This window comes from Indicator indicator, chromosome Z, assembly GCF_027791375.1.
Source record: "Indicator indicator isolate 239-I01 chromosome Z, UM_Iind_1.1, whole genome shotgun sequence".
Lineage (NCBI taxonomy): Eukaryota > Metazoa > Chordata > Aves > Piciformes > Indicatoridae > Indicator > Indicator indicator.
Window position 1 is genome coordinate 36,720,135 of NC_072053.1, and position 27,481 is coordinate 36,747,615.

Sequence of the window (27,481 nt, forward strand, 5' to 3'; positions counted from 1 at the left end):
ATAAATAACAAATGAGTGAAAAATAAGTAAGGAATTTGCTGCTCCGTTCAGTGACCGTATGATTGAATATAATTAAACCCAGAACCTCTTTGGAAGAGTGAACTGAAAAAGGAGATCCCATTAAACTTAGTAGGACAACCGTAATCATCTCTATAATAATGGTTTACAATGTCAGTGACTGACAAAAGAAAATAGCTTGTTATTCACTAAGGCTGAAGCTTTCCCACTGCTTTAACTTCAACTCAAGATAGTGTGTCAGTTGTCACTGAACCTCACCACATCCAGCAGAGGAACAGCTGCTAGATTTCTTTATTTTTTTTTTTTACAAATATCAATATTTCAATTGACATCTATAAAAGTGAAAACCAGAAATGCACTTTTACAGGGTGTGGTTTCTACATTCATATACGTTCAATTACCTGTCAAGTTTCTCTTCCAGCTAAGAGAAGCTGTTCAGCCTCTTTAGAAACGTCTAGATTCCCTACACTTTCCTCTGTTTCATCTTCTGAAATAGCAAACACAGGTAGTAGTCTGTTTTCCTTTGTCAGAAGGTGCCTACTACTTTCACTCATCTTGGTCTCATTTCTGGCTTTACCACTGTGTTGCTCAAGAACAAAATCAGAGCATTAGTAGTCATCATTTAAGCTTGAGAATCTTCACAACCTCGCATTTTTATGGCTAGGATTATCATTAGTCTATAGGGAGAAGGCACTTTCATTCAGGATTCTTGGTTCCACTGAAGTGTCAAGAAAATTTGCTGTTGACTTCATTACAGAGTCTGTAACAACAAACATGCTTACAGAATGAATAGCATGGTTTGCATACTTTTGTTTTTTTTAAATCCTTTATCTATAGAAATATGATGAATGGAAATGAGAAAGTAAATGATGATTCATACTCTGTATGAAACTATCATCCTCTTCTATGGAATTAACTACATTATTAGCTACTGCACAGATATTCTATTTGGGAAATACTATCTGAACTCACAGCAGATTTTTTTTTCCCTTTTTTTTTTCTTAAGAACACAGAGAGAATTTATTTGTGGTTCTGTTTTTCAAAATAGTGTATTTCCAAATATATTTATTTCCGTAAAGAAAGAAACTGTGAGGTTGCTTATCTCTTCTAAAGAAATTAGCATTTAGTAAGCTCTGGAGTGCTAGTTTAGGGTTTGGGGTTTTTTTCATGTGTAAGTGCCAATACAGAATGGCAACCTCTGCCTCAGTAAGCTTTCCAGACAGATGTTTCAAAACTGATGAGCTGAAATACTGCTGATAAAAACTGATATTTTAAATGTCTGTACAGGTTTAAACTAACCACAATATATAGAATCACACACCATGGAGCATTAGATTCCAAATAGTAATGGCCAAAGGAAAATTAAAAAAAAGATACTTTAAAGTGCTTATACAGGACACACAAACGGATATTTAACACAAAACTTTTCAGTTCATGCCCCTATATTTGTTTTCATGAATATTAAAATAGGATTAGATACCCAAGTCAGATAGAACAACATTACTAGGGAAATGTGTTTTTAAGTTTTTATATCCTCTACTGAATTTATTTAAAGAAGATGGGACTGCTCTGTAACTATTCTTGCATGGCGGTCAAGTCTGTAGTCTCTTCTGTGTTCTTTTCTAAGAATCCACATTTTCATGGGAAAGTTCTGGTCAAGGTGAAGATCATACCTCCATTCTAATTAGCAAGGGTTTACTACCGACAAGAAAGGAGATGAGAAGAAAAGCTACGTTTAACCTTTCCTCAGTAATTTTCTACATCACAGGGTTTGGAAGATTGAAGAGGAGGGGGAAAAAAGGCATTAAGGTCATTCATATTTAGACTGCAAATCTAGAGTGCAAATTCTCTCTCATTTAGGGTATTATTCTTTTGTTGGGTTGTATAGCACCTCTATGATTGTTCTGGTCACTGACCCCTTAAAAACTTTCCATTGTAGGCTTGGTCCTGTGATGTGTGTAGCCCTGGACAGTGGAACAAACTCTTATGCTCAGTGAAATTGACTGAAGGTGAGTATTGAAAGTATTTACCAGTAATTTCAAGCAGTTCTACAGCCTCTAGCATATCTCTGTGTTCCAGAAAAATTGAAATTTTGTTTGAAACAGGCTGTGGAAGAAGAGAGTAGCTGGCACAAGAGAGTAATTAGGTACAACTCACTCTCATGCTGTGTATTTCTGGCAGCATTTCAACAGTCTAACAAAGGCAGTAAATAACATAGTTGGATTCTGAATTGCTATGGGTTTTCCAAAGCATTTTATACCCATCTTGATGGGAAAGAATCATATACATAAAAAGAAAGACTGACTTCAAAAGCAGGGTTATCCATCATGGAGCTTTCCCAAAAAGAAACAGGAGTGTTGTTAGTAATCCAACCCCTTTCATACTTTCCACCTAGTATTTCCAAAAGCAGTTTTATAAATAGCATTAACATGTCACAGGTGACAGAGGGAATATCTGTCTAGTTTCCACCCCAGCCTCTGCCTCATTGGACAGATTAATGGACAAAACACATGCCCTCATATTCATGTAAATTCATCCCTCAGAAGGACTACAGGGATGTCATGAGGTTATGCAGGGAGAAAATTAGAAGGGGCAAAGCTCAACTAGAGCTTAATCTGGCTACTGCCATAAAAAACAATAAAAAAATTATGTAAATATTTTTTAATTTACAAAATGAAATTATTTTCTATTATCAATAAAAGGAGGACTAAGGAGAATCTCCATCCTCTATTGGATGTGAGGAGAAACATGGTGACAAAGGATGAGGAAAAGGCTGAGGTAATGAATGCCTTCTTTCCCTCAGTCTGTAGTAGTAGGGCCAGCTGTTCTCAGAGCACTCAGCTCCTGAAGCTGGACAACAGACACAGGGTCAGAATGAAGCCAGACACAATAACTGCATGCAGTGACACAGGCTTGGGGCAGAGTGGCTGGAAACCTGGCCATTAGAAAAGGACCTGGGGTCTTGTTTCATAGCTGGCTGAATATAAGCCAGCAGTGTGCCCAGGTGGCCAAGGCCAACAGCAACTCTTTTTGATGCAGTTTGTTTCAGAAATATCATGGCCAGAAGGAGTAGGGAAGTCATCGCCTCCCTGTACTCGGCACTGGTGAGGCTGCACCTCAAATACTGTGTTTAATTTTGGGGCCCTTGCTGGAAGAAAGACTTTGAAGTGCTGGAGTATGTCCAAAGAACAGCAGCAAAGATGGTGAAAGGTCTGGAGCACAAGTGGTGAAGGAACTGGGATTTTTTAGACTGGAGAAAAGGAGGACAAATTGAGCTTTTATTGGTCTCTATGACTTCCTGAAAGGAGGCTGTAGTGAGGTGGGTGTTGGTATCTTCTCCCACTAAGCAAGTGATAGGACAAGAGGAAATGGTCTCCTAAAGGACATTTAGATTGGAGGTTAGACAACATTTATTCACCAAAAGGTTTACTAAGCGTTGGAACAGGCTGCCCCTGAAAGTGGTTGAGTCCCCATCTCTGGAGCTGTTTAAAAGATGTGTAGATGTGGCACTTAGAGACATAGTTTAGTGGTGGACTTGGCAGTGTTAGGTTTACGGTTGGACTTGGTGATCTTAAAGGTCTTTTTCAACACAAATGATCCTATGATTCTTTTGCCAAGGCAAAAGGTGGCAGTCTTACACAAGATAAACCAAAACTCAGAACCAATATTCGCAATCCCCCAAATTCAGGAGAAGCTCCCTATATGATCAGTTGAATGCAAAACTTTGCCAGAAGAAAATTGTTAGTCTGTCTTGCTGCACCACACCAATAGAAAATCTTGGAGTGTTCTTAGGTGTCAATTACTCTGGAGAGCTGTAAGGTTGTTGACATTAATCCTACGTTTAGTTTTGGAGATTTTGCCAAAATAGTCAGAAACAACCCCCCTCTAGATTAAGTCTATAAATCTGAATGTAATTTGGAGAGTTGTCAAATATCCTTCCCAAATATGCCAGGTAAATATATCTGGGATTAAAACAAAGAAAACAGACTAATCCCTGCCTTCTTATTACAATATAAAGTGAGAGAAGCCAGGAAATACAGCACAAAACCTGATGGTACACAGTGTCCTTAGATTACTTGGCCATTGTTTTCTCTCGCAGCAGAACATGTTAATGATACAAAGAAGTTTAATATTTTTTGGCTTTGGATTTTCATGTCAGAACTATAATAAATGTGCACATTATTGTTTGTATTACCATATCCTTTAGATGCACCGCCAATTTCTACAGCCTCTGCATGCAGAGCCAAGGATAGAATTTTGCTCACAAATGGCCCAGCTGAATTAAATTCAGCAGAAACTTTGCAATACAGGTTCAGCTTCAAAGTGGTATGCCATGGTACAGCATATTTATGTTGCAAAGACATTGTATGGTTAAACTTGATTGAAACCGTTAATTCTACATCAAGGAAACTAAAGCTTCTTTGTTCTTCTCTAGCAAATTCAATTCTGCTTTAAAATGTAACTGTCCTGTATAGGCCTAAGACACCCTTACTTGCATTTAGTTAAAAAAACCCCAACAACCTCTAGAACAATTAAATAGTCAACAAAACATAAATCCAGGAGTACAGGAAGAAATAAAGATTTTTTTTTTTTTTAAAAGGAACCTGGACAACATAAAAAATTAAATATGATGAAAAATGAGGAAACAAGTTTTAATGTGGACTCTACAGGAGCCTCTCCCTTCTCCCATTGCCTGCAGCAGCTGAGTCCTGTCACAAAACCACACAGAACAACTCCGTTTGGTGAAGAATTCAGATCACATCTCTCACACTTCCGCTATGGCCCTCCTCCTCTTGGAGACATGGAAACATTCCAGGGGTCCTTGGAAGGAGGGTCTCGGAAACGCAAGAGTATGCCAACAAAAATGCCTCCTTCTATCCCTCTTGAGGGTTCCTCATCACCACCTGACAGACCTGAAGATCACAATGACATAGGCTCTTCTAGTCTTCCCTTGGTGTTCCAACAGCCAGCACAGCCCAAGTACAGTTCCCAGATGATTGACCTCTGCAGTTTTGGTTTTCAGTTCTATAGAACTCTGGAGCACTTGGGAGCCAAGCCCATCAAGCAAGAACCAGTGAAGCCTAACATGTCATGGCCCAGTAGCCCAGCGTTCATGCAGACTCCTTACTCTTATTATCCCAAAGTTCACCCCGGTTTAATGTTTCCTTTTATTGTGCCACCAAACTTTCATTTCAGGAATCCCTTTCAAGTGAAAAGACCTGCAGAGCCATCATTCAGGAGGGCTGAAGTAAGAGAAGGTGGTGAAAATAAGCAGAAAGTGGAAAGAGTAGATGTCAACCTTCAGATAGATGACAGTTACTATGTTGATGTGGGAGGGGAACAGAAACGCTGGCAATGTCCTATGTGTGAGAAGTCTTATACATCCAAGTACAATTTGGTCACCCACATCTTGGGACACAGCGGCATTAAGCCACATGCTTGCACCCGATGTGGCAAGCTTTTCAAGCAGCTGAGCCACTTGCACACACACATGTTGACACACCAGGGCACTCGGCCACATAAGTGCCAGGTATGCCACAAGGCTTTCACTCAAACCAGCCACCTTAAGAGACACATGATGCAACACAGTGACATCAAGCCTTACAACTGCAGGATCTGTGGCAGAGGTTTTGCTTACCCTAGTGAACTGAAAGCACATGAGTCTAAGCATGAAAGTGGCCGAGAGAACATTTGTGTGGAGTGTGGTCTGGACTTTCCAACACTGGCTCAGCTGAAGAGACACTTAACAACCCACCGTGGCCCTATACAGTACAATTGCACTGAATGTGATAAGACCTTCCAGTATCCAAGTCAGCTGCAAAACCACATGATGAAGCACAAAGATATTCGCCCATACATCTGTACTGAATGTGGCATGGAGTTTGTGCAGCCCCACCACCTCAAGCAACACTCCCTAACTCACAAGGTAAGCCAGCACAGGTTTCACTTTCACCGTGCACTGGAAGGGAGCACAAGGATTGCAGCCTGCTAAAGACATATGTATGTACCTCCTTGGAAAGAAAGTAACCAATCCATAGAGTCTCAATGCTGGCTCTCTGCCAGCTGGAGAGTTTTATGCAGAGAAAGAGGCTCTCATGTGCTGGCAATAGGAGAGGCTAACTGTCCATGTCAGTCTTGGGAAAGTGTTTTGTTATGAAAAGGAGTTCAATTAAAACACCTGTATTACTTCCTGACACTCTTCTCATGTCTCTCCGCCCCTGGGCTTTACCTTCAGAGTGACCTTCTGTAACATAACTTTATAGAGCTGTGTAACACAGCTGAAACTTTAGCAGAAGTATTCTACTGAAAACCAGTTGTACTGCTTTGCACCCTTAACTGGGAAGTAGGTAGATTTGCAGTAGACCAAATGTATGTTGTGAAAGACAGTGCATTACTACTCATCAGACTTTGAAGAAAAAATTGATTTTCATAAAAAATCCCAACCTAACTGGCTCTCTCCTTTGGGCCTAAGTTATCCAGAATGGCAGTCAGTAAAAGTGGACAAGTAGGACTGTAATCCCTGCCAACATGTATCAACTGATAGCCTTGCTACTGCTGACAGCAATGAAAGCAGAGTCAGTTTAAGCTAGGAGCAGAGAGACTGCTTTCAAAAATAGGAAAAATCTAACTGTTCCATTGAAGAATGTCTGAAATTGGCTTATCCACTTTTAAAAAAATGTTACTAAAACTAGTCAAAACCCCACATGTTAGAGAAATGTGATTCCAGCTTTGTACATTTTTCCTTTAACACTTGAATTTTGGCTTTTATGTGAAAAATATTAAAATATAGAAAGTTACATAATTTCAGCCTTATACATACGTTTTCCTTTAAAAACCTACAACCACTACCTTCACGTTTGTTTTTTCTTCTACAACATGATTATAATTTCTGCTCTTTTTGGAAAAATCCCTTGGGTCTTGGGATTCACTATGAAAATTCTGATTTAAGACTTGGCAGATTTTTGCCGAAGGAAATGTAACGCCCCTGAGAGTTTAGAGAGCTTCTACTTCTTTGTCCACAGCTGCACAGGGGTTCAGCTGAGGACATAATTAACTGTGCTTAGCTGACCAAATGCAACCTCACGTCAGGTAGGCAAACACTTAAAGTTGCTGTTGGTGTTCATACTTTTAGCTTTCCAGTTAACTGTGAAAGCCACTGGTTGGCACGAAAGCACAGATCATTTCAAGTCTTCTTTGTATTGGGGACCTGAGGGAGGAGTAATTGCCATCAGCACTTCACTTATCAATCCTCATTAATTTCAGCACATTATACTCAAAATTATGAAGTATTTAACAGTAAATTCATTCATTTTTGTAGCACCTAATTTTTTTTTTTTTTTGAGAAACTGGAAGTTAGATCACGTGGGTGTGAGCAAGAATATTGCATTAGACGTAGGTAAATCGACTAGATGGCAAGAAAGACGCTAGGAATGTTCTGTAAACATCAGATCAAATGAGATCATTCCATTAGTGGAAGCCTCACCAACAGTGAACAGTTTTCTCTGTTCATTTAATCTATCATGAGTCTACCTTTGCGACATCACTTGACTACTACTTCAGATCATTTTTAATAGCTTTATTCCAAAAAGGGGTCTGTCTTTTTTTAGAAGCAAACTATGCTAAATTATCAAAGGCAAGCACTACTTCAGTTGCTTAAGTGGTTAATTTTTATTCTTGGTCAGCAAGTGTATTCAGGTGTCGAGTACTTTACATAAGCAGCAGATAGGACAAATAAGCTCTGCTATTGACTATTTCTAATACGATTTGTAAACCTATCAGCAGAAACAACATTAGTTGTTTCATTAAGCTTACATTTTGTTTTCCATTTTTGCTTCTCAAACTCGTAAAAGAATTTGCCAGAAAAAAAAATCCCCACTAGTATGTACAATTTGAACAAATTATGTTAAAAGTGAAAGAATTTATTACCTGCTTTGCTAATGGAGAACAAATAGTTCTTATATTACTGTTTTGGAGATTAAATGATGCAGAAAATGTTCCATCCACAGAATTTTCTGATTCTTTTCTTTACTTACAGGGTGTGAAAGAGCACAAATGTGGAATTTGTGGCCGGGAATTTACGCTACTGGCCAACATGAAGCGACATGTCCTCATCCACACCAATATCAGAGCCTATCAATGCCATTTGTGCTTCAAGAGCTTCGTGCAAAAGCAGACACTCAAGGCCCACATGATTGTTCACTCTGATGTCAAACCCTTTAAATGCAAGGTAAATTTATTTGGTGGTAGAGGCAGTAACTCACTAGATATTTCTGAAACACTGTTATCTTGTGATACAGTAGTATTGGGAAAACAAGACTTCCTAACACAAATTGCAGCTGCATTTATTTAAATTGGCATAAACCAACCTGGTTTCCTTTCTTTATCCATGTTCTGCTTATATAGCATAAAATTGGAGGCAAATATCTATGCTTTACTCCCTTCCCCCTCTACATTAGTAACTTTCATCATCAAATTTTTTTCCTGCTTCATGAGCATTTAAATGCTATGGCAGTTTGAGGACAATAAATCATACTTGACATTTGTTTAGCACAGCCATCCTAACAGAAATCTAACTGCTTAATATCTCGAAAAGCTGACTAAAAGCATAGATCAAGTTGTACACCTGACAGAGGACCGGCAGCCTGTTCTCAAAAGCTGTGGTCAATGAAAAAACAGGAGCCACAACTTCACAGAGATGTTATGCAACATTTCAGGGAAGGACTAAAAGAAAGCTACAGTACAGTACAACTACAGAAGAGAATGGAATGGCCAAGTGTAATTACTGAACTTAAATTCAGAGCAAGACACACGTATGTTAACAGAACAGTCTTGGAGACTGTTTAGAATGGTGTGTTATTTCCAGTGCGCTGTCTTCCTCCAGCACATTGAAGGCTGACATTCATTTTCCACCCTCTATTCTTCTCTGTACACATAATCGAGGTCTTGGTTTTCTTGACCATACTTATTAGTAATATATTCCCTACAAATTATTCATGTTTGTATTTTTACTCAGTATTGGATGCTCCATCTGTTCCTTTTGCTGTCTCTCTGGTTCATTGCTAGAGTCAAACTTTGTGAAACCCAAGATTTTACTCCCACATTGATCTGCTCTAAAAGAGCTATAAATGCAGAGGGGAGCCTAAGCAGTTTATGCCTAAGCAACTGAAATGTAATCTGGAAGATGTTTCTCAGAACTTTTTCATCCAAAATTGTTACGGAATTAAATGTTTTTTTAAAGGGGAAAAATTTTAAATTAAATTATTTTCTCTTGAAAAATGTACGGTGTCAAAATGTCATAGGACAATATGGCATTCAGTGGTAATTTTAACAACAAAATTTCAAAATGTGTCTTTTTGATTTCCTCATTTTCTTTTGATAACTTTAAAGCATTTCACATTGAAAGAATAACAGCAAAGTCTTTCAGCTGTAGCATTTTACATGATTTTAATTTATTCCCTATTAACATTTTTTCCCTTTTTTTAAAAAAATTCTATTCTATATTGATAAAACAACTTCTGTTAGTGGTATGATTGGGCAGTTCCATGTCAAGTATGCTGGAGACTCATTCTTTGATAACTCCAGCAAGCCTGTCATTTTGTCCCCATTTGGTCAAAATTGTCCTTTGACCCCACAAATTTCAGAAAAGAAACTCAGTTGTTTGACCAGCTGTTCCTGATGCAGTATCTGGGTTCACAACATTTTTTAGTTATGTGCAGCTTAGCTGAAAGTTTTGTTCAGGATAGGGTTTGATGCTAGCAGATTATTAAAAGTCGGAGATGGCAGTAGTTTTGAACTAGAAGCTGGAGCACAACTAGTGTGTTTTCCAGCAAGTAACAAAAGCTCTATGGGAACACCTGTTTTTCTTATTTTTCACATCTCTGTCCCCACCCAATGTCCCTAGGAGGAAAGAAAAAAGTAAGCACAGTGAACCAGTTTCTCCTGTGGGTAAAGGGGAATGAATCAACATCAGTGCCTCTGAACGAAGTGGAGATGGCAACAACAAGCAAAAGGAGAATCAGGCATTCCTCTTTGGCATTAGGAACATCTCTTGCCTGTCTGGCAGAGTCTTTGAAAGACTCAAGCAAGTATTTCTGGATGGTATTCAGAGGGTTAAGGCAATGACCAGATAGCAGCCTTTTGGCACCAAGCTCCTCCTCAAGAGAAGGAAGGATATAGCTGTATGAACAGGCTGCTTAACAATGCCTCACATGTCCCCGGGGAACCGCCTGCAAATAGATTTCATCTTGCTTTCTCTTGTACTTTTCAAAGCTTCCTGTTTTCTCACGGTCCTTTTGGACAGTTTACAGTCTTTCTCCCTCTCCCTCTCTCTTTGAGGAAAGGAACACCCTTCTTATGAAAAAAAAAAAAAAAAGAAGAAGAAGAAGAATGCAAGGGAAAGAGAGCACAGCAGTAGCCTTTCTACTTCACCACATGCAATGGTTTTCTTTGCCCTTTTCTCACAGCAAAGGAAAACATGAGGCTTTCTTATCTGTCTAATCACAGCTAAGCACAGACTATCTGAAGTGAGGGAGCAGCAAATAGTTGTCCCTTCTGTTTCCTCCTCCAGCTGCAGTCTGGATCTGTGTTTGATTTTTTTTCTGAAGAGAGAACTTCTCTGTAGCGTTTAAAGACCTGAGCCCACGCTGTCTTGTTTATTTCTGTTAAAAAAAAAAAAAAAAAAAAAGCCAAAACACTGAAGAGTTCTGAAGGAGTTGCACCATCTGGTGCATTACCTTAGTTCTAGTTTCTGAAATTTACAGTTGCATTTAGTGTTGAAATTTGCAATTCTTCTGACCTCCAATAAAGAGTACAATGGAGTTCTTTCCAGACCAGACAGATACACTTTGCAGTAGATGTTTTGAACTCCACCTTTTTTCCACCTAAATTCATGAGTTTTGATAGGGAGTCAAAACCTAGAAAATATGAGAGATAAGTACTTTGGAAAAAAACAAAACAATCTGACTGATCTAGAAGGTGGTGGTTTAGGATGACAAAACTGAGTGCTGAACTAAATCAGTCTTTCTAGCAAACTACTGAATTCTATTTCACCAACCAGTGCAAAAAGTGTGTTCAGCAGACTTGCAGCTGAGGTCTTTCTCTTCAAGGGCTGAATTTTATTGTGCTTAAAGTACATGGCCTAAAAAAAGGTCCACAACTAAATCATGTTGTTCTTGCTGTCTCAAGATCTCTTGTGACCTTTGAATCTCCTTGAGTGCTAAGGTGCTCTCTGGTGAGTTCTACTGGAGCTCACTCCCATGCAACTAGGTCATCTTTCACACTCCCACTCACTGCTCACACTACTGCCCTGCCACAGAGAAAGAAAATCTTGCTTGGTCTGCTTGGTCTGCAGACTCAGGCTGTTTTTTAAGCACTATCTGTGAATCCCAGCTAGCTCTGAGTTGCTATATTCCAACACACGAGCCCAAGACCTGCTCTGTCATCCTCTGGACCATGGATATTCATCTGAACATTCTCTTGTGCATTTTGAGGAGGATAGATTACCTAGGCATTGTGCATAGGTACACAGATCCATCTCATTCTGAAAAACAGTTTTAATATCTGCATTTCTTTTTCTGGCCACACCTCTCCATCTAGTACTGTTTCCTCTTGTCCCCAGAGGAGATTTCAGGACAAGAATACATTACACACCCCTAAGACTGCACACAACTTTGTGAAACGTAAAACCTATCCCCTTTATTCAGAGACAGAAAACTTTGGTGCTGTAAGGATCTACCCTTTACAAAATCCTCTGTCTTTTCATTATGAAGAGGATATAAATGTTGCCTCGATAGAAACAAAATAAATGCTCCCACTACATTAACTTTGAAATTCCATACCTTATAAAGATATAGATTTGCATGATGTACTCTAGCCTATCACCTTTTCAACCTGTTTTTTTCTTGATTACCAGTTTAGCTAGAGAAATAAAGACATAGCTATCAGAAAGCAAAATCTGGTGAGAACTCAGGTCAGCCATAATATAAGTAGATAAGCAGATGCCTTCTGTTGAGAAGCATTGGAGAGGTATTATTATTGGCATTCTTATAGCCAGAGAGATTTGACATGTCACAGGTCATTCCAGCAGCTGTCAAGATATAATCAGCTGCTGTTCTTCCTTGCAGTTTTTCTGTACTCATCAGTGCTTTTTCTTCTCTTTGTTTCCCCCCAGCACTTTCTGAGAGGGTTTTTTAGTGCATTCACTTTCCTGAACATAGGTCATCTGGGTAATTAGCTTTCACTGAATGCAAAGAGGAGGCAGTTCTCTTTGCTACATGGATGGATGACCCTTGGAATCAGATATCTTACCCTTACAAATTACTAACATTTTCAGTGGCTATTCGTTCTCCCACCTCCACTGTCTTGGTGAACAGCTTGCTGATAAATTTATTTACTAGAATGCTCACTTTAGCAAAATCACAGAGAGCAAATCAGATAAGAGATCTTATGAAGCTGAAGCAAATACTTTTAATAAAAATGAGCCAATGTTTCCAGGCTCTTTCATTTTGCATTGCCTCAACCTAGTTTTTATTTTAAAGCAGAACCCCTGCAAATTTTTATAATAATAATGAGCTACTCTCATTTTTCCTCAAGAGGTGGTTTAAAATGAAAAGGATTTCTAACATTTCACTGAGGGTCATTCCACTATCTGTCTTTCAATCAGATATTTTATGTGATGGCTTTGTGAATTTGAACCAAAAGTTACTGTAGCAGACCTACTGTATGACCAAAATTAATTAAATCAGAAGTTAGATTAGATAGAATTTCAGTAATTATTTGATTTTGTAATTTTCTCCAAGGTCAGTACACTGCTTGATGGAAATTTCATTTACTCAGTAATGGGGATTCTGGGCTATATGGTAATAAACATCAGTAAAAAATTTAAAATCTTGTGATAAAAGTATTTGTCTAAAACCATTAAAAAAAAAAACAAACCCCAAGCCCAAAACAAGACAAAAATAAAACAAAACAACAAACAAACAAGGAGCTGAAGCAGAAACAAAACACAGAAATTTGCAGAGGATGGAAACAGCAACTTGAATGTGAAGAAAATTATAAATCTTGATAAGGAGAAACCAGAAAACAAGACTAAAAGCTTGTCATTTTGATGTCTTGAGAATACATTTGATTTATAAAGGACCAGACTACAAAGGAACCCATCTAGATAAACAACAACAACGAAAAAAACTCTTATTGTTTCATCAAAGACAGACTTCCACAATCAATAGCATGAGCTGGCAGGAGCATGCTTCAGGGAAAGCTGAGTCATTCTTGCAGCCCCACCACTGTTTAAATTCCAGTTTACTCACCAGAGATGCCAAAACATATAAATTAGTAAACAGAAGACAAAAGGATCGGAGAAAAACGGGGGAGCAAGAAACAAAGAAAATAAAAGGAATTGCTTTTTCTAGCTCTAAGCAAAATGTGCAGCCATTTCATTTCCACCTAAGCAGAAGTAATATGCTGCTTGACTGTTTCACAGAAACACTTCATTGGTTTTATTTTGTATATCCATGTCTGCCTGGTGTTTTTCTTGACTGAAGGTTAGATTTATGAACTACAAACTACATGGTTCACCAGAGTAAAATCTTGAATTTAATTCAAGAGGCTTCCAGGTTAGATACTTAAGCCTCCCTTCCTTACAATATTCCCCCCTTTTGGAAGGTATGTGACAGTGTGTCCTATACATCAAATTTAAATAATGGCAACGGTGCAGAAGGCCCTAGATAGGTCAGACTCCACCACATATTCTGGTCTGTAGGATTTTTGCCTCTATCTTTGAAAAACAAATTGCAGACAGAAGCTGCCAGGGCTCAAGCTGAGAAGAGTAGGTCCTACTTCCTTTTAAAATGTTCTCCTTGGAAGTACTCCTTTGAACTAATAATTTTCATTTTTACTGTTTTTACAGCTGTGTGGAAAGGAATTTAACAGAATGCATAATTTAATGGGACACATGCACTTGCACTCAGACAGCAAGCCCTTCAAGTGCCTCTACTGTCCCAGCAAATTCACGTTGAAGGGGAACCTAACCAGACACATGAAAGTCAAACATGGGGTCATGGAAAGAGGATTTAATGCTCAAGGTAATATTTTTCAGTAGGGTTATTCTCTAAGAGATTTGAAGATACATATCCATAAGCCCAAATGGGCTTTGAACCACAGATCCTTGATCTTGTACCATACATATAGTGCTATTGGATGAGACTGAACTGCATAAGCCTGGGAGGTTGTTATTAACTATCAGTATTACCCAAGCGCTACAGATTAGAGATCCCAGAAATAGTGACCCTTGTCTCAGAGACCTTTCTGACTAACTCTGTGGTGACACAGAGGTACAGATCAAGATAGAGGAGTAGATGGAGACAAAATGAGACAGTATTCATGAGTACAGGGAAATAATTTTAGCACACTAAATTGGTGTCATCAAATGATGGGGAGAATATAGTCAGTAGTGTGACAGCAGAGGATTTGTCCAGCCATAACAAAGGTTCTTGTACTTAAAACCAGGAATCCCCATCCTTCACTGTGAAGGGTTCAGTATCTACAGTACTACAGAACTTCTTGCAGCATGTGGGTACCCCAAGACACAAATGAGAGTGAGTGGGTAGAGATTTAGCTGTAGTGAGGATGTAGCACATGTAGCTGGACAGAGGAATAATTGGATGACATAATCTTCCCACTTCGTTATTTTTGAATAAATGTTATGAGGGGCTTGATCCCCAGAGGCTGACAGACAGAAGCCTAGGAGCCATGGCCAAGAAGACCTTTTTCCCTCAGAATTCTATAGTTAGGAGTTCATATTTTTTCTCACTTTTGAGGTACACCAAAAATTACAAATTAATTTGAAGCTGAAAGAAGCAAAAAGCATAGATTTAATTTCTTCCTCATTGCTGATTGGATTCCAGTCAGCAACGAGAATGGAAGCCTGAATGAGGCACCATGTCCAAGAGCTTTGGTTACTCTGTACCATAGAGCTATAACTGATGTTAGGCAAAGGCCATAGGCTCAAGACCCAGTTTACAAAGAAGAGTGAGAACAAGAGATCTCCTATTTCCTCTATCTCGTAGTATGTGGATTTTTGACTACCCACAGTATCCTGCAAAGCATTTCCTAGGTCCCATCTAACTCATACACTTCCTAAAGTCAGTGTCATGTGTTTATACATGGCAGTATTATCTAAAGAAGTGGGCGAATTAGGAAGGATTATTTTTTAGAGTTTGAGTATCCAAGATTTTTCTGTTTGTTAAGATTTTCTGGATAAATAATTATTTCATGGGTAATATTTCTTGATGTTCCTCAAATTCAAGCTCTAGGGCAAACCAAACACATACTCCAATGTCATTTAGCTTAAAACTACAAAGAACAGGTAATAAAATAAATGGCTCTTTTTTCCTGTACACCTTCTACTGTACCCTGCTAGTAACACAATTACTTATAATTGAAGGTAGCCTAAGAGCTTTTCAGTATACGGAGATTCATCAGCCCTTGAGACTTACCAGACGCGAGACAAACTGTAAAAGCTGCCACCTGCTCATGAGCCATTTTAACAGATGCAACCTGCTGTCAGGCAGCAGCTGTAGCTAACGAGGTTGCATAGGTGATAAAAAAAAACCTGGATTCAATCACTGAGGGAAAAATCCAAAATGAATCAAAAACAAAGAGGTAAAATAGTGGCTTTCATATATACTTGTTATTGGGTGAAATTCTCAAGCAAATGCTTTCACTGTTCTTTTAAATAAGACTGTCACTTTTCTGTAGTTACGTTGAACTATGCCTGTAGTATCTGAATCTTCTTTGGTCCATCACTGTGCTCAGAGATGCCTCCTGGGTAATGTCTTGATTTCCAGCAAGAGTGGAGACACTGACAAATATGGCAAACTCAGGCTTGTATTAATCAGCTAAACCCCCCCACCTTTAGTTTATAATGATCTCCCCAAGCGGAAGGACTATCTAGTGTATAAAGCTTTTCAGTAGCATGAGTGGCTTCTCACTGGAGGAATAGAAAAAAAAAATGAGAGTGGAGTTCATAGACTGCTGAGACTTGATTGGCTTTTTATTTTTAAAGTAGTAACTTTGAAGTAGAGTGTCCATAGAACAAACATATTAACATGTTTTTATTCTCTTCCACTCTGGGAAAAAAAAGTGTACAAAACCTGAGACTTTGATTATGGCTTGTGATGCTTTAGATCAAAGTTTTCATTTTTTAAAAAATAGGAAGGAGGAAGTGGGTAGGTTCACTGGCAAAAATAGTTTACAAGAGGCCAAGCCAGTTCACTTTTATTCCTAGCTCCCTCATCAAGTGTCTGGCATGTACAGCACAATGTTTTGTGTGTCCTGACCTAACTGTGAAGTGTATACAATAGTATTTCTTTTTAACAGCATCTCAAAGGAGATGTCATGAGATGTAAACAGAAAGTACTTGGAGATAGCTGAGTGAAAGACAAAAGAGAAGTATGAAATTGAAGGCCATCTCATGTTTTGTTTTTTAGCCAGGTAATTTCCCATATATAAATTATTCATTTTCTCCTCCCCTCGAACTACTACAAGGTTTTGGAAGAGGAAGAATTGCTCTGTCTCAGACAAATGCTTTGAGAAGCTTGGAACAGGAAGAGCCCTTTGATCTTTCCCGGAAAAGCCAAGGGAGGGGATTCTCATTTCATTCGGATGGTGAGAGTGTCAAGGGAAGCTCATACCAGGAAGAGGAAGATAACAGCTATGAGGCAGAGCAGTACAGTCCTGACATGTATCACCACAATGACAACAAGCTGTATGTGGCTCAAGATCTGTCTGGCAAACCTGAGTGCCTGACGAAGGACTTCAGAGAGTCCTATTGCAATGAGAAGGAAGAAGTGCTAAGCGAGGGACAACTGCAGAAGAGAACAGGAAGTTCAGACAAACAGGAGAGCCAAGGAGAGGCAGACCTTGCAAACAACAAATGCCTCAGCTTCAGATCCTTTGAAAAGGCCAGACTTGGCCACTCTCTCTCTGATTACTTGTATTTAAAGTACAGGAACAAGAGTACAAAAGAATTGCTGGAAAGAAAAATGGAAAAACAAACAATGCTTATAGGCATTTAAAATGGACATTTAAAAACAGCTGGAAGATGGGAACCAGATAACTTTTAACATGAACTGTAATTTACCAAAGATTGGAATTTTGTAGTAGTCTTGAGAAATAAACAAGCCTAAGTGATAAAAATAATTTAAGGTAAACCACATACATCAAAAGAATAAAGCAGTCCAAGGTCCTGTCATCAACAAATGCAACAGACATTGAACAGTAACATTTTCATACTTATCCATTTGATGTATAAGCAGAAAATGGGGTGGGTATGGACGTTTATTTTTTCTTTATCGGCGTGATAAGAGACTTACTCACAATTTCCTAGTTATCAGAAAGCAATATACTTTAGTATTTGGTTTATTATCTGACTAAACATATATGAACACTTCTAACCATAAGTCTAAAAAAAAAAAAAAGAACAAACCTGAAAATACTAAGTATTTCACAGTATAAGCAAGTATACTATTAAACATAGTGTGCATGGAAGTGCTGTCACTCTCAGAAATAACACAATCTAAATACTTTCATTTACTGAATTGTTAGTTCAATCACTTGCAATGCGAAACAGAAGACAAGAAGGAATACTAATATCTTGTGAGATAGTGAAAGGCAGCTCTGGAAGGCTTTGAAAAGACTGGATTTTATTACAGTCACAGAAGCTTTTCCTCTGGCACAAGGGATGTTTGTGCCTTGCTGTGTTTCAGTCAGTGTGGGAGTTTTCAGTAACTCTTCAAATGCAATAGCATGGACTGTGTTCACATTTTGTTCTATGGTCTGTTCAGTCCAATACATTTAATGAGCAGCAGCAGCATGTAGCATTTGCAGGTTTTGCTGTAATTACACATAAAGCAATACAAGTAATTTAACTGAGGAAATGATGAATTTTACCATTTATGTCTTCAGTTTATCTTGGCTAGCAAGCATAATTTTACAATATGCAGATCTGATCAGATTTTAATTTAGAAGGTATGCTAAAAAATAAATAGTACTGCCCAACAGGGCAAGAAGTAACTCAAGAGGAAAACTAGTTCGGGATTTCCTCTTGTCGGAGTCAGAAGTCACCCTTAACAACATGGCTTGACTTTTAAGCTCCAGGCCCGTCAGAATTCCATTCAAATTGTTTTTGATGAATAATTCCCACTTTCTCTTCCTCTGGCTCCCATTCAATTATATGTTCATAACAATAATGTTAAAAGCACATTCAATTAAGTACATTCCATTAACTGTTTTACCAGCACCTTGATTCTTGCATCTTCAAGACAGATGAGAAACATGATCCTGTTGTCTATAAGGAAATACAGATTTAATAATTCATTTACTTAGCCCTATTCTGACATCAGAGCTTAAAAGGTTAAAATCCATATACATGGTACATCTTTTCCAATACTACCTTTTCCACCTACCTGCCAGCTTCTTGATTTGAAATGCCTTGCTATTGTGCTCTATATATAGCAGGTTATAATTAAATATAGTTAAATATAATTAAATATAGCTTCCTAGGGCTAGAGTCATGTAGTTACAGCTCTCTACTGTTATAAGATGCCACTCACCTTACGGAACTAATGATTCTCACACCCAGTGAGTTAACTGGTGTTCACAGGGCAGCAGCCCTTTATTCATCATGTAAAACAGGAGTGTAGTCCAAGGCTTCAGAAGGGTGGTTTTATTTTTCAGGGTGATAAGATTCTGAATGAAGAGCAGAGAGATCCCTGCCTGTATTTGAAGGAGGCCTGCAGGATAGCTGGAGAGGGACTTTTTACAAAGGCATGTAGTGACCAGACAAGGAGTAATGGCTTCAAAGTGGAAGAAGCTGGGTTTAGATTAGATATTAGGAAGACATTCTTCCCCATGAGGGTAGTAAGAAACTGGAACAGGTTGCTCAGAAAAGTTGTGGAGGCTTCAACCACAGAAGTGTTCAAAACCAGATTGGATAGGGCCTTGAGCAACCTGGTCTCAGAGGTGTCCCTGCTGTAGGAGGGGGATTGAAACTAAACCTACTAAATTGGAACTGAAATCGTTCTATGATCTATGATGACTATGAAAAAGGTGTTGATAAAATAAGCTGTATCTTATGGGTGACTCTCACAAATGTAATTAACTCCAGAGCCGATGTACATATTTTTTTAAAATAAAAAGGGGATATCAAATTGAAGTGGAATGTATGTCACTTCAGGCACAGAATTGAAATTAGTGCTGTCTTTCAAAACGAGGCACGTTTCAGAGGTACATAGCCATGATTGTTCAGCGATGAACTGTTTTATCATGCACATTCAACTTCTTTGCTTCCAGGGCAAGATAGCTCCTCTTGAAAAAGGAGTCAGCTTTATGAAATAAAAAGGGGATACCAAATCAAAGTGGAATGTATGTCACTTCAGGCATAGAATTGAAATTAATGTTGTCTTTCAAAATGAGGTGTATTTCAGAGGTACATAGCCATGATTGTTCAGTAATGAACTGTTTTATCATGCACATTCAACTTCTTTGCTTCCAGGGCAAGATAACTCCTCTTGAAAAAGGAGTCAGCTTTATGAAATAAAAAGGGGATACCGAATCAAAGTGGAATGTACATCACTTCAGGCATAGAAATGAAATTAATGTTGTCTTTCAAAATGAGGTGTATTTCAGAGGTACATAGCTATGATTGTTCAGCGATGAACTGTTTTATCATGCACATTCAACTTCCTTGATTCCAGGGCAAGATAATTTCTCTTGAAAAAGGAGTCAGCTTTATTTGAAGGAAGATGTTGTCAAGCAGAAGAATCAGAAAATTTTCAGAGCAATGTGTGCAACCACATTCTTTAGACTAGACTAGAGGGGAAATGACAAGGTAGAAAGAAACTCAGCATGGTGTGGGAGGTTGTCTCTTAGAAATGGAAACAAGTTCTTTGTTTATTTCTTGGCAATATCTTTCTCTGCCAAACAAAAGCTCCTATTTGGTAATATATACGGCCAAGAGTCAGGAGCCACTGGCTCTTAGAAATGTCTCTCTCAAGGTGGAATAGTTTCCAGGTGTGTATGATGCAAAATCAGTTCTCTCCACTTGGACAGCTGTATTAGTTCCTATAATAAGAAGACTGTGCAAGAAATCAGGAACCTACTTGCAATTTCTGGAATGGTGATCATGCCAATGTGTTAAACCAAGCCAAGCCCCTTCACTTCTGTGGTGGATAACGAAGAAAGGCATTCAGCCCCTCCACTGCAAAGCCCAGTTGTCTACTCTGGACAGTGTTATGGGACAAACAGAAAATCCTTATCAAGAAAAAACCAAATTATTATCAACAGCACTCTTCAGGCAAGAGGAGCAAAGGAAACATTTCAGTAGAGCTCAGCTCTGGGTGGCTAACATTGTAACAAAATGTTAAAACAAAATGTAAAAACAAAAAACAAAAATGATGCACACTGGAAGTACACAATCCACAGTTCCCAAATAGAGATTATAATGCCAGATGTGTCTTTAGGAAAGGAAATAACTGCAAAGAGGTTTGGGTTGTCTGTATGATTAACCCAAACACTTTCAATGACACTATAATTGCTGCCATTTGTACATTTCTACAATCTCACTTCTTACTGGAGCAAAAGCAATTGCAAACCACACAAGGCCAGGTGGAAAGGAGGAGAGGTCCCCAGGATGGCAATGCCGTTTGGGAATAATTTCCAATGTGAATCCCTTTTATTGCATTCTTCCTAGAAAGCAGAGAACATTCCATCACAATGATGCCTTGAGCCTGTGCCAGTCACATAATCATACTAAGCTAATTCATGAGCACCTGAAGCTAATTCATATCAGAATATTAAAGAACTCATCTAAAACTGCAAGTCACCAGTCAGAGGAATTGCAAACAAAACTATTACTGAGAGGAGACAGTGCCAAGTGACCCAGGCAAAGAGATTAGAAGATAATAGTGCTCCCTACTGCAGGATAAAATGCAGCTGGGTCTAAGACACTTGCTACAAAGAGGTCCCAAAGGACAAATTAAAAGTGAAATAACAGCCTTCATTGTGAAAGCACCTTGCTTTTCAAAAGTAAGTTATTTTCATGCTATTTACATTGGCACTGTTTTGGGAACAGACAGTAACAGCCTTTGCTTCTTAATAGCTTTGAAAGTGCTTTACAGAAATTTGCTCTCATAATGAAGTTATTTCCCATTTCTAATTTTCGAGGGATTAGCTTCCTTGTTTTGCTTTGAATAGAGGCTCAGAAGTCCTGTAGACACATCGCCCATGACCTGGACCTTGGAGGACACATTTTCTTTTTTTCCTCCTTCCTAATCCATGTCTGTCTACCTTCTTCATAGATGACTTTGTGGTTTGGGTTGTGTAGTGACATAGAAAATTAAAGTCCAGTCTCCACCACTTCCATATTAAATCACAACCATATAATTTCCCTACATTTTTGTATGAAGCCAAACTTCATCCCATTGGAGAGCATCACAGCAAATAAGACTGGGCCACAAACTTACACCACTGAGATTCTTTCCAAATTCTCGCAAACTGAGATGCTTCAAAAAGCCATGCTGAGGAAAGGTAAACTGGCCACACCGTAGTGAGTTTAGGCAAGTGAAGGCATGTGGTTTGTTAAATTAGAGGCTTTTCTGCTCTATGGGGCAGCAGTAAGAATTCTGCCAGACACCTTACAGAACAGACAAGGTGGAAGAAAAGTCAACATCTAGGTTACTAAAATCTGAGGATAGAGAAATACAACGTGTGTACTGAGAAAGTGAAGTTGTAGGTAACAGTGGAACAAGATGTTTTGAGTCTGGCCATCGGGATTCAGCCACCCCCTTGTGAACCTGAGTACTCCTGGCTGCCAGGCAGCCTTCAGTCTGTGAGGGCAAATACAGGTACTCTGTGTTCAGCATCTCAAAGGACAAAACACTCTGTGATAGTATTATAATAGAAGCTTATCCTACGCTTTGCTGTATAGAACAAGTTACTGGAAATACCAAGTAATGCCACTGCACCCACCTTTTCACAGTTCCATGTTGGTCTAATAGATACTCTCTGATTTCTTTCTTCATATGGTGCTGCTGGACTCTGCTGTTATGAGTGTGCAACTAAGTAATATAAGTGCTATACTTACTATTCCAAGGAGTTGTTAATAATTATTAACAGTTTTGAAAATAAGTAATTTTGCTTGGCTGAACAAGATGTAACAGAGCTAACGTTTTGTAGTCCTAACACATTTAGCAAATAATGTGGTGTATATTTTTCACATAAAACACTGGGTTCTCAAAAAATGGACCGACTATTTGTGAATATTTAGTTTATGACTTTCTATCTCAATAGCAAAGGTGTGTATGATGTATTGTATTAATTTAAGCAAATAAATATGCACTGGTGAATCTGCTGTACTTTGCATTGAAATGGATCTGGAGTTCATGACACTCCAGGTATTCTGTATAGTAAACGTATGGGACTGGTCTGACATACTTCATTCAGCACTACTGGAGAGTGGTCCTCGTAGAGGTGAACCTAAATCGGTGATGGAGAACTACTTAGAAGACCTCTGAGGCAGGTGGATTTCTTTATTATTACAGGTTGCAGGGAGGACATAAAGAATGCTCCAGAATGACTGTGCTATTTATTAACTTGGCCTCAGAGAAACTAAAAAAAAACTGCAGTCTACAATGGAGTGCAATGAATATATACAAAATATACAGTATTTACAGATATGTATAAAACCCTCCTGGCCAAAGCCAGGAAAGCTGTCCCTCTGCCTGCCCCTTTCCTGCCTTCTCCAGACCTCCCCTGGCAAAAGGAAGAAAAGACAAGAAGCAGAGAGGTTGTTAGAACTTAGCCAAGGTCAGTGTGCAGGTGTGTTACCTCCAAAGCAAAGCCAGAAGAGAGACACAGAAGCTAGACTGCCCAGCAGAAAAACACGAGACAGACTGAACTTTGTTTTTAGAACTGAATCTTAAAGATTTCTATCTGTCCAATGGAAGTGTTTAGAATAATCATTATTTTTCTTTCCTACAGCCAGTTGTGATTTATTTACATTCTTTTACTTTTCTGCTCAAACCCTGTGAAAAGAAATTAAAAGCATCGCCTTAAAACCACCACAGCAGGAGTAACTATAACTTAAGGAATAAGCAAAAGAGTCTGAACTCAGAGGCTCAGGGTTGTTTTTTCCTAATGAAAAACATATATGTAAAGTAATGATCAAATTCTTGAATTGATTTGTTTTAATGAGATCCTGATAGAATTAGCATCATCAGACTTCACAGAGAACATTTTAAGCATATTTTGAGCATAGAAAGAAAACAGTTGGAATGTTGTCTATAATAAGTAATAAAGAAAATAAAGATATTAAGTTTCTAATTCTCAGAGATACACACCTTAAAAAGTGCAGAAGTCTTATACAAACACTAGAAATACACGTAAGAGGGTAAATGAAACAGAACTAAGCCTTTTTTTGCTTTCTTGTTTTCTCATTTTCCTCCCTGCCCCTTCTGTTTTCATTGCAAGTAACAACCACTATGAAGATTATAAATTATCTCTACGTCAGGAGGAGGAGAGGATGTTGGGGAGTGACCTAGTTCATTCCTATGTGACCCAGTATCAGTGAATCTCCCCCTTTGCCAGTCACAAAAGTATGATAAAAACCGTTATGTTTAACTCTTCTCACAGATCTCCTTTTCATTTTTATGAATGAGATATATTCATTAATATATTCAAATAAGCAGAAGCAAAGTAGAAGAGAAAGAGAACCTCTCAGATTTTCCCAGGGAGCTTTCCTGTGCCTGTAGTGAAATGGAGAAAGGCCCAGTACATTTAAACTATTTTAAAAGGGACAGCCAAATTAATATTGATGATACAACAAAAATTGGTTAATCAGTAAAAGGAGAACCAGTCCTAGTTAGGTAAAAACGGTGTGGGGTATCTCTGAGAAGAGCAAGTCACTCTCACAATGCAGTGTATTAGACATTAAACACATGAAATTCTTAGTAACAAAGCCCCATAGAAAACCTCTTGCCAAATTTTTATACAGTTTATCGTTTGCATAGTGTGATACAGCGGAATGTCTTTGCCCACTGGTTGAGGATGCAAAAACGTGATCTAAAAACACATGCTGGGTGTCAGTCATTTCAGCACTCACAGATGATGAAACACTAAATAGAGACCACTGCTTGTGCTTTCCAGATGTGACATGATGGTGTGTTGGATCACACAGCATAAATTTCCCTAGTGATCAGCCTGCAACAAAAGTACAGCTGAACTGAGAACAGCCACTTTTGTGAGAAAATCTTCTGGTCTTTTATCACTCTGTTTACCCTGTCTGGAAAAGTACTGTGTGTCCAGTCCAAATATATAAATGATTTCATTTGGATGGAGTCAGAATTAGTTCCTGGATTGAAAAAGCTGTCACAATGTGAGCATTTTTTATTCATCAGACCTCTGCCAATTTACATGAGTGGAGAATACTGGATTGTGGTTTTGGAGCTGGGGTTGTCTGTTTGTACTGTACCTTTTTCAGTATTTAAGTACCCTTACTGTTATCAGTGGGAAATTGTTAAAGAATAAATTGTGATTGAGACACTAATTAGCCAACTAAAAGGTGGGGTACAGTAAAATGAGAATGAGAATGATGGAATTGTGTGAAAATAAGAAAGTTATTTCTGCCTTGTGGAAAGCTACTGTAAATTAGCTGAGGTGTGAAGAGTGTAAAGACAACAGACAAGGTGTCACATTAAAAAAAAAGGTGTTGAAAAGATAGGGTTTAGCAAGGTAATTGGGAGATATGGACCCAGGAAAACATTTATCACTACAGGGAATTCTGCATCTGCTTAACTCTTTACAGATCTTGCTGTTCTCACTACAAGTTAAAGATCTTTTCTAGAAACACTAACCCTTGATCATTTTTGTTTCATAAGCCAAGATTTTTATTTTTTTTTATTCAGTACATAAAATATTTGTACCATATACAGAGTCATCTTTCCAGCCAGTCACACAAGTATAATGAAAAGCAAGAACAATGATGAAGTCTTGATGTGAAGAAAATTGTGCCAAGATTGAAACAGGATTGCACCTAGTACAATCTGTTTCAGACATCTATGAGAGCAGCAGCAAGACTTGGGTGTTTAGAAGGAAATGTGACCTTACTTAAAAGGCAAAGAAATGAAAAGCTGTTCCATAATGAGAGTTTTTATTAAACTGGGATAAAATACATTGCAAGTTCTAAAAAAATTTTTTGAGACAAATTTCATGTGATCATTTAGTTTAAAACTAACGTCACCCAGAAATACATTTTGTGGGAATTCTGTCTGGAATTACTGATGATAACAGTAGCTCATACATGTTTGTTACTAGCACTTTGTGGGAGACAACCACCTCATGGCCAGGCAGGAGAATGGATCAGAAGAGAGGGTTGTCCTCATGTCACTGTCTCCAGTGCAATCAGTCCATTTTAATTATGTTACCCTTACTTTAACCAAATCTGCCGAATTTCATGCTGAAAGAGATGAAGTGTGCTTGTGCAGCCTATTCCACCCTCTCTTCTGTACAAGCAGCTGTAGGACAAATGCATTTTAAATAGCCTGACTGGTTTTACTAATGAACATCTGATGAAGACATCCACTAATGTGCCTTCTTTTGGCATTGAATTCAGGTGGTCCTTCTACCTGAGTTGTATTAGCAGATGCAAATCCTGTGCAACATGAAACCACCCAGGCACTCTTTCCCTGTTGGATAATGTAGGGATTTTTGGTTTCCATTGCTCCAGTGTTATCCTAAAAGCACAATTGTTTGCTTGGTGTGTAACATGCCAATATACAACCAGAGAGGAGGTATTTTGTTTATTTCACACTTTCACAAAGATGGATGCCAGACAGTAGTTCCACAAAGCTAGCACACCATTAGCTCAAACAACAGCAGTTCATACTATATACAGTACAAATAACAAAGACATTATATATGATTGGTTATATGATTTTTTTCATCACATAAATCTTTGTACAAATGCTCCATCAACTACCTAATTCATTATACTATTACTGAATTCATTATACTATTACTTAATTCATTATACCATTATTTAATTAATTTCACTAAAGTTGTTCTACATTATGTATTTATTTTCCTCCTAGAGTTGTGTACTTTAGCACTACAATCATCACAGGGAATGCCTTGATGTTTTGATCTTTGTTCAAATCTGTGTTTGGTTTGTGTAATGATGCCATAACAAGGCATTATCTACATAACTTGACACAATCTTTCTGTCTTTAGATACTGCTCTTGTCTCTTATTATTTTAACCTTTAAGTTCATCCCATCCTTTAGTCTTAAGTGCCTTCCATTCTTATTATTCTGGTTTCAGGTCAGTTCGTTACAATCTTTCTCAGTCTAAAAGTTTTTGATTCTGTTCTTCTGATATCACCAGTAGACTCACTGAGGAAGTCTAATAACATGACAGAGAGTATGACTTGCCTTCTTAGTTTTTCACAATTACAGGCTTCCTGTTTTATTTTTTAGGGCTGCAGTCCTGCATTTTTAGGCTTTCACATAAGAGACATTTTTGTGTAGATCTTATAGTGCATACTGAGGAAAGAAAGTGTGAGTGATTACTCGAAAACTTTTTTGACAGATGGTGGCAAACTGCAAACTATGTTTCCTTATGCTTCTGCTTTTTTATTTTTCATTTTTACAAAATGTTTTCTCTTTTTTTCTTTTTACTCTTCAGGACCTTAGTGCATAGACCATTGATCAGCTTGCTACAGGGAACTCTGAAACCACTGCTGCTGAGCCATTTCCACTCTTTTCTTGTGAAATGCTTCAAAGAAAAAAAAATATCCCAGAGTGATAGACAAGCAGACACAATGATAGACTCAGGTGCACTTTCCACCATTTCCAAGAGCCAGCACCAAGAGTATGGCACATCAGTCCTTGCTTCTAGGCAAGATACAAACATTTTTAGATTAATTAAAAAAACACAACAAAACCAAACCAAACCAAACCAAACCAAATAAGCCCAAACACACACATATACCCCACAAACAAAACAACCCCAACACCTCCCACTATTTCAGCATTTCAGTGCTTGCAATTTTTGGGATTACAGGCTGAACCTGTGAGTAACAGCAGGCAGTGGGAAGACACAGATTGACTCCTAGGGGGCAAAGATTGTTAATCTGCCTTTTATCTTTATATCCATGAATTACTAGTCTGGTCAGCCAGAGTATATTTATAATGTAGCTATTTCCACATCTGAGCTTGTTCAAAGACACAAGAAAAAAACCCCAAAGTTTAGATTGACAGCAACCATAAACTCCTGTCAATCAGGATATGAAGGGGTTTTTCATCCCATTCATATCTTCACAAAACATCAGCTTCATAAAGCATCAGTCAGCAAACCTAGATTTGCTCTTGTGCAAATGCACATTTGTAAGGGCACAGTTAAAGATCCCTTT

The 27,481-nt window shown here is 38.3% G+C and overlaps 1 protein-coding gene across 1 annotated transcript; it reads left to right on the forward strand.

Moving 5' to 3' along the window:
- Nucleotides 1-1,983: 1,983 nt before the first annotated feature.
- On the forward strand, nt 1,984-22,408 carry ZNF366 (zinc finger protein 366). The gene is made up of 5 exons (XM_054397343.1): nt 1,984-2,027; nt 4,619-5,944; nt 8,054-8,245; nt 13,925-14,099; nt 16,564-22,408. Exons 2-5 carry the CDS (start codon nt 4,646-4,648, stop codon nt 17,091-17,093), a joined length of 2,196 nt encoding a protein of 731 aa, XP_054253318.1. The 5' UTR covers nt 1,984-2,027; nt 4,619-4,645; the 3' UTR covers nt 17,094-22,408.
- Nucleotides 22,409-27,481: the final 5,073 nt, after the last annotated feature.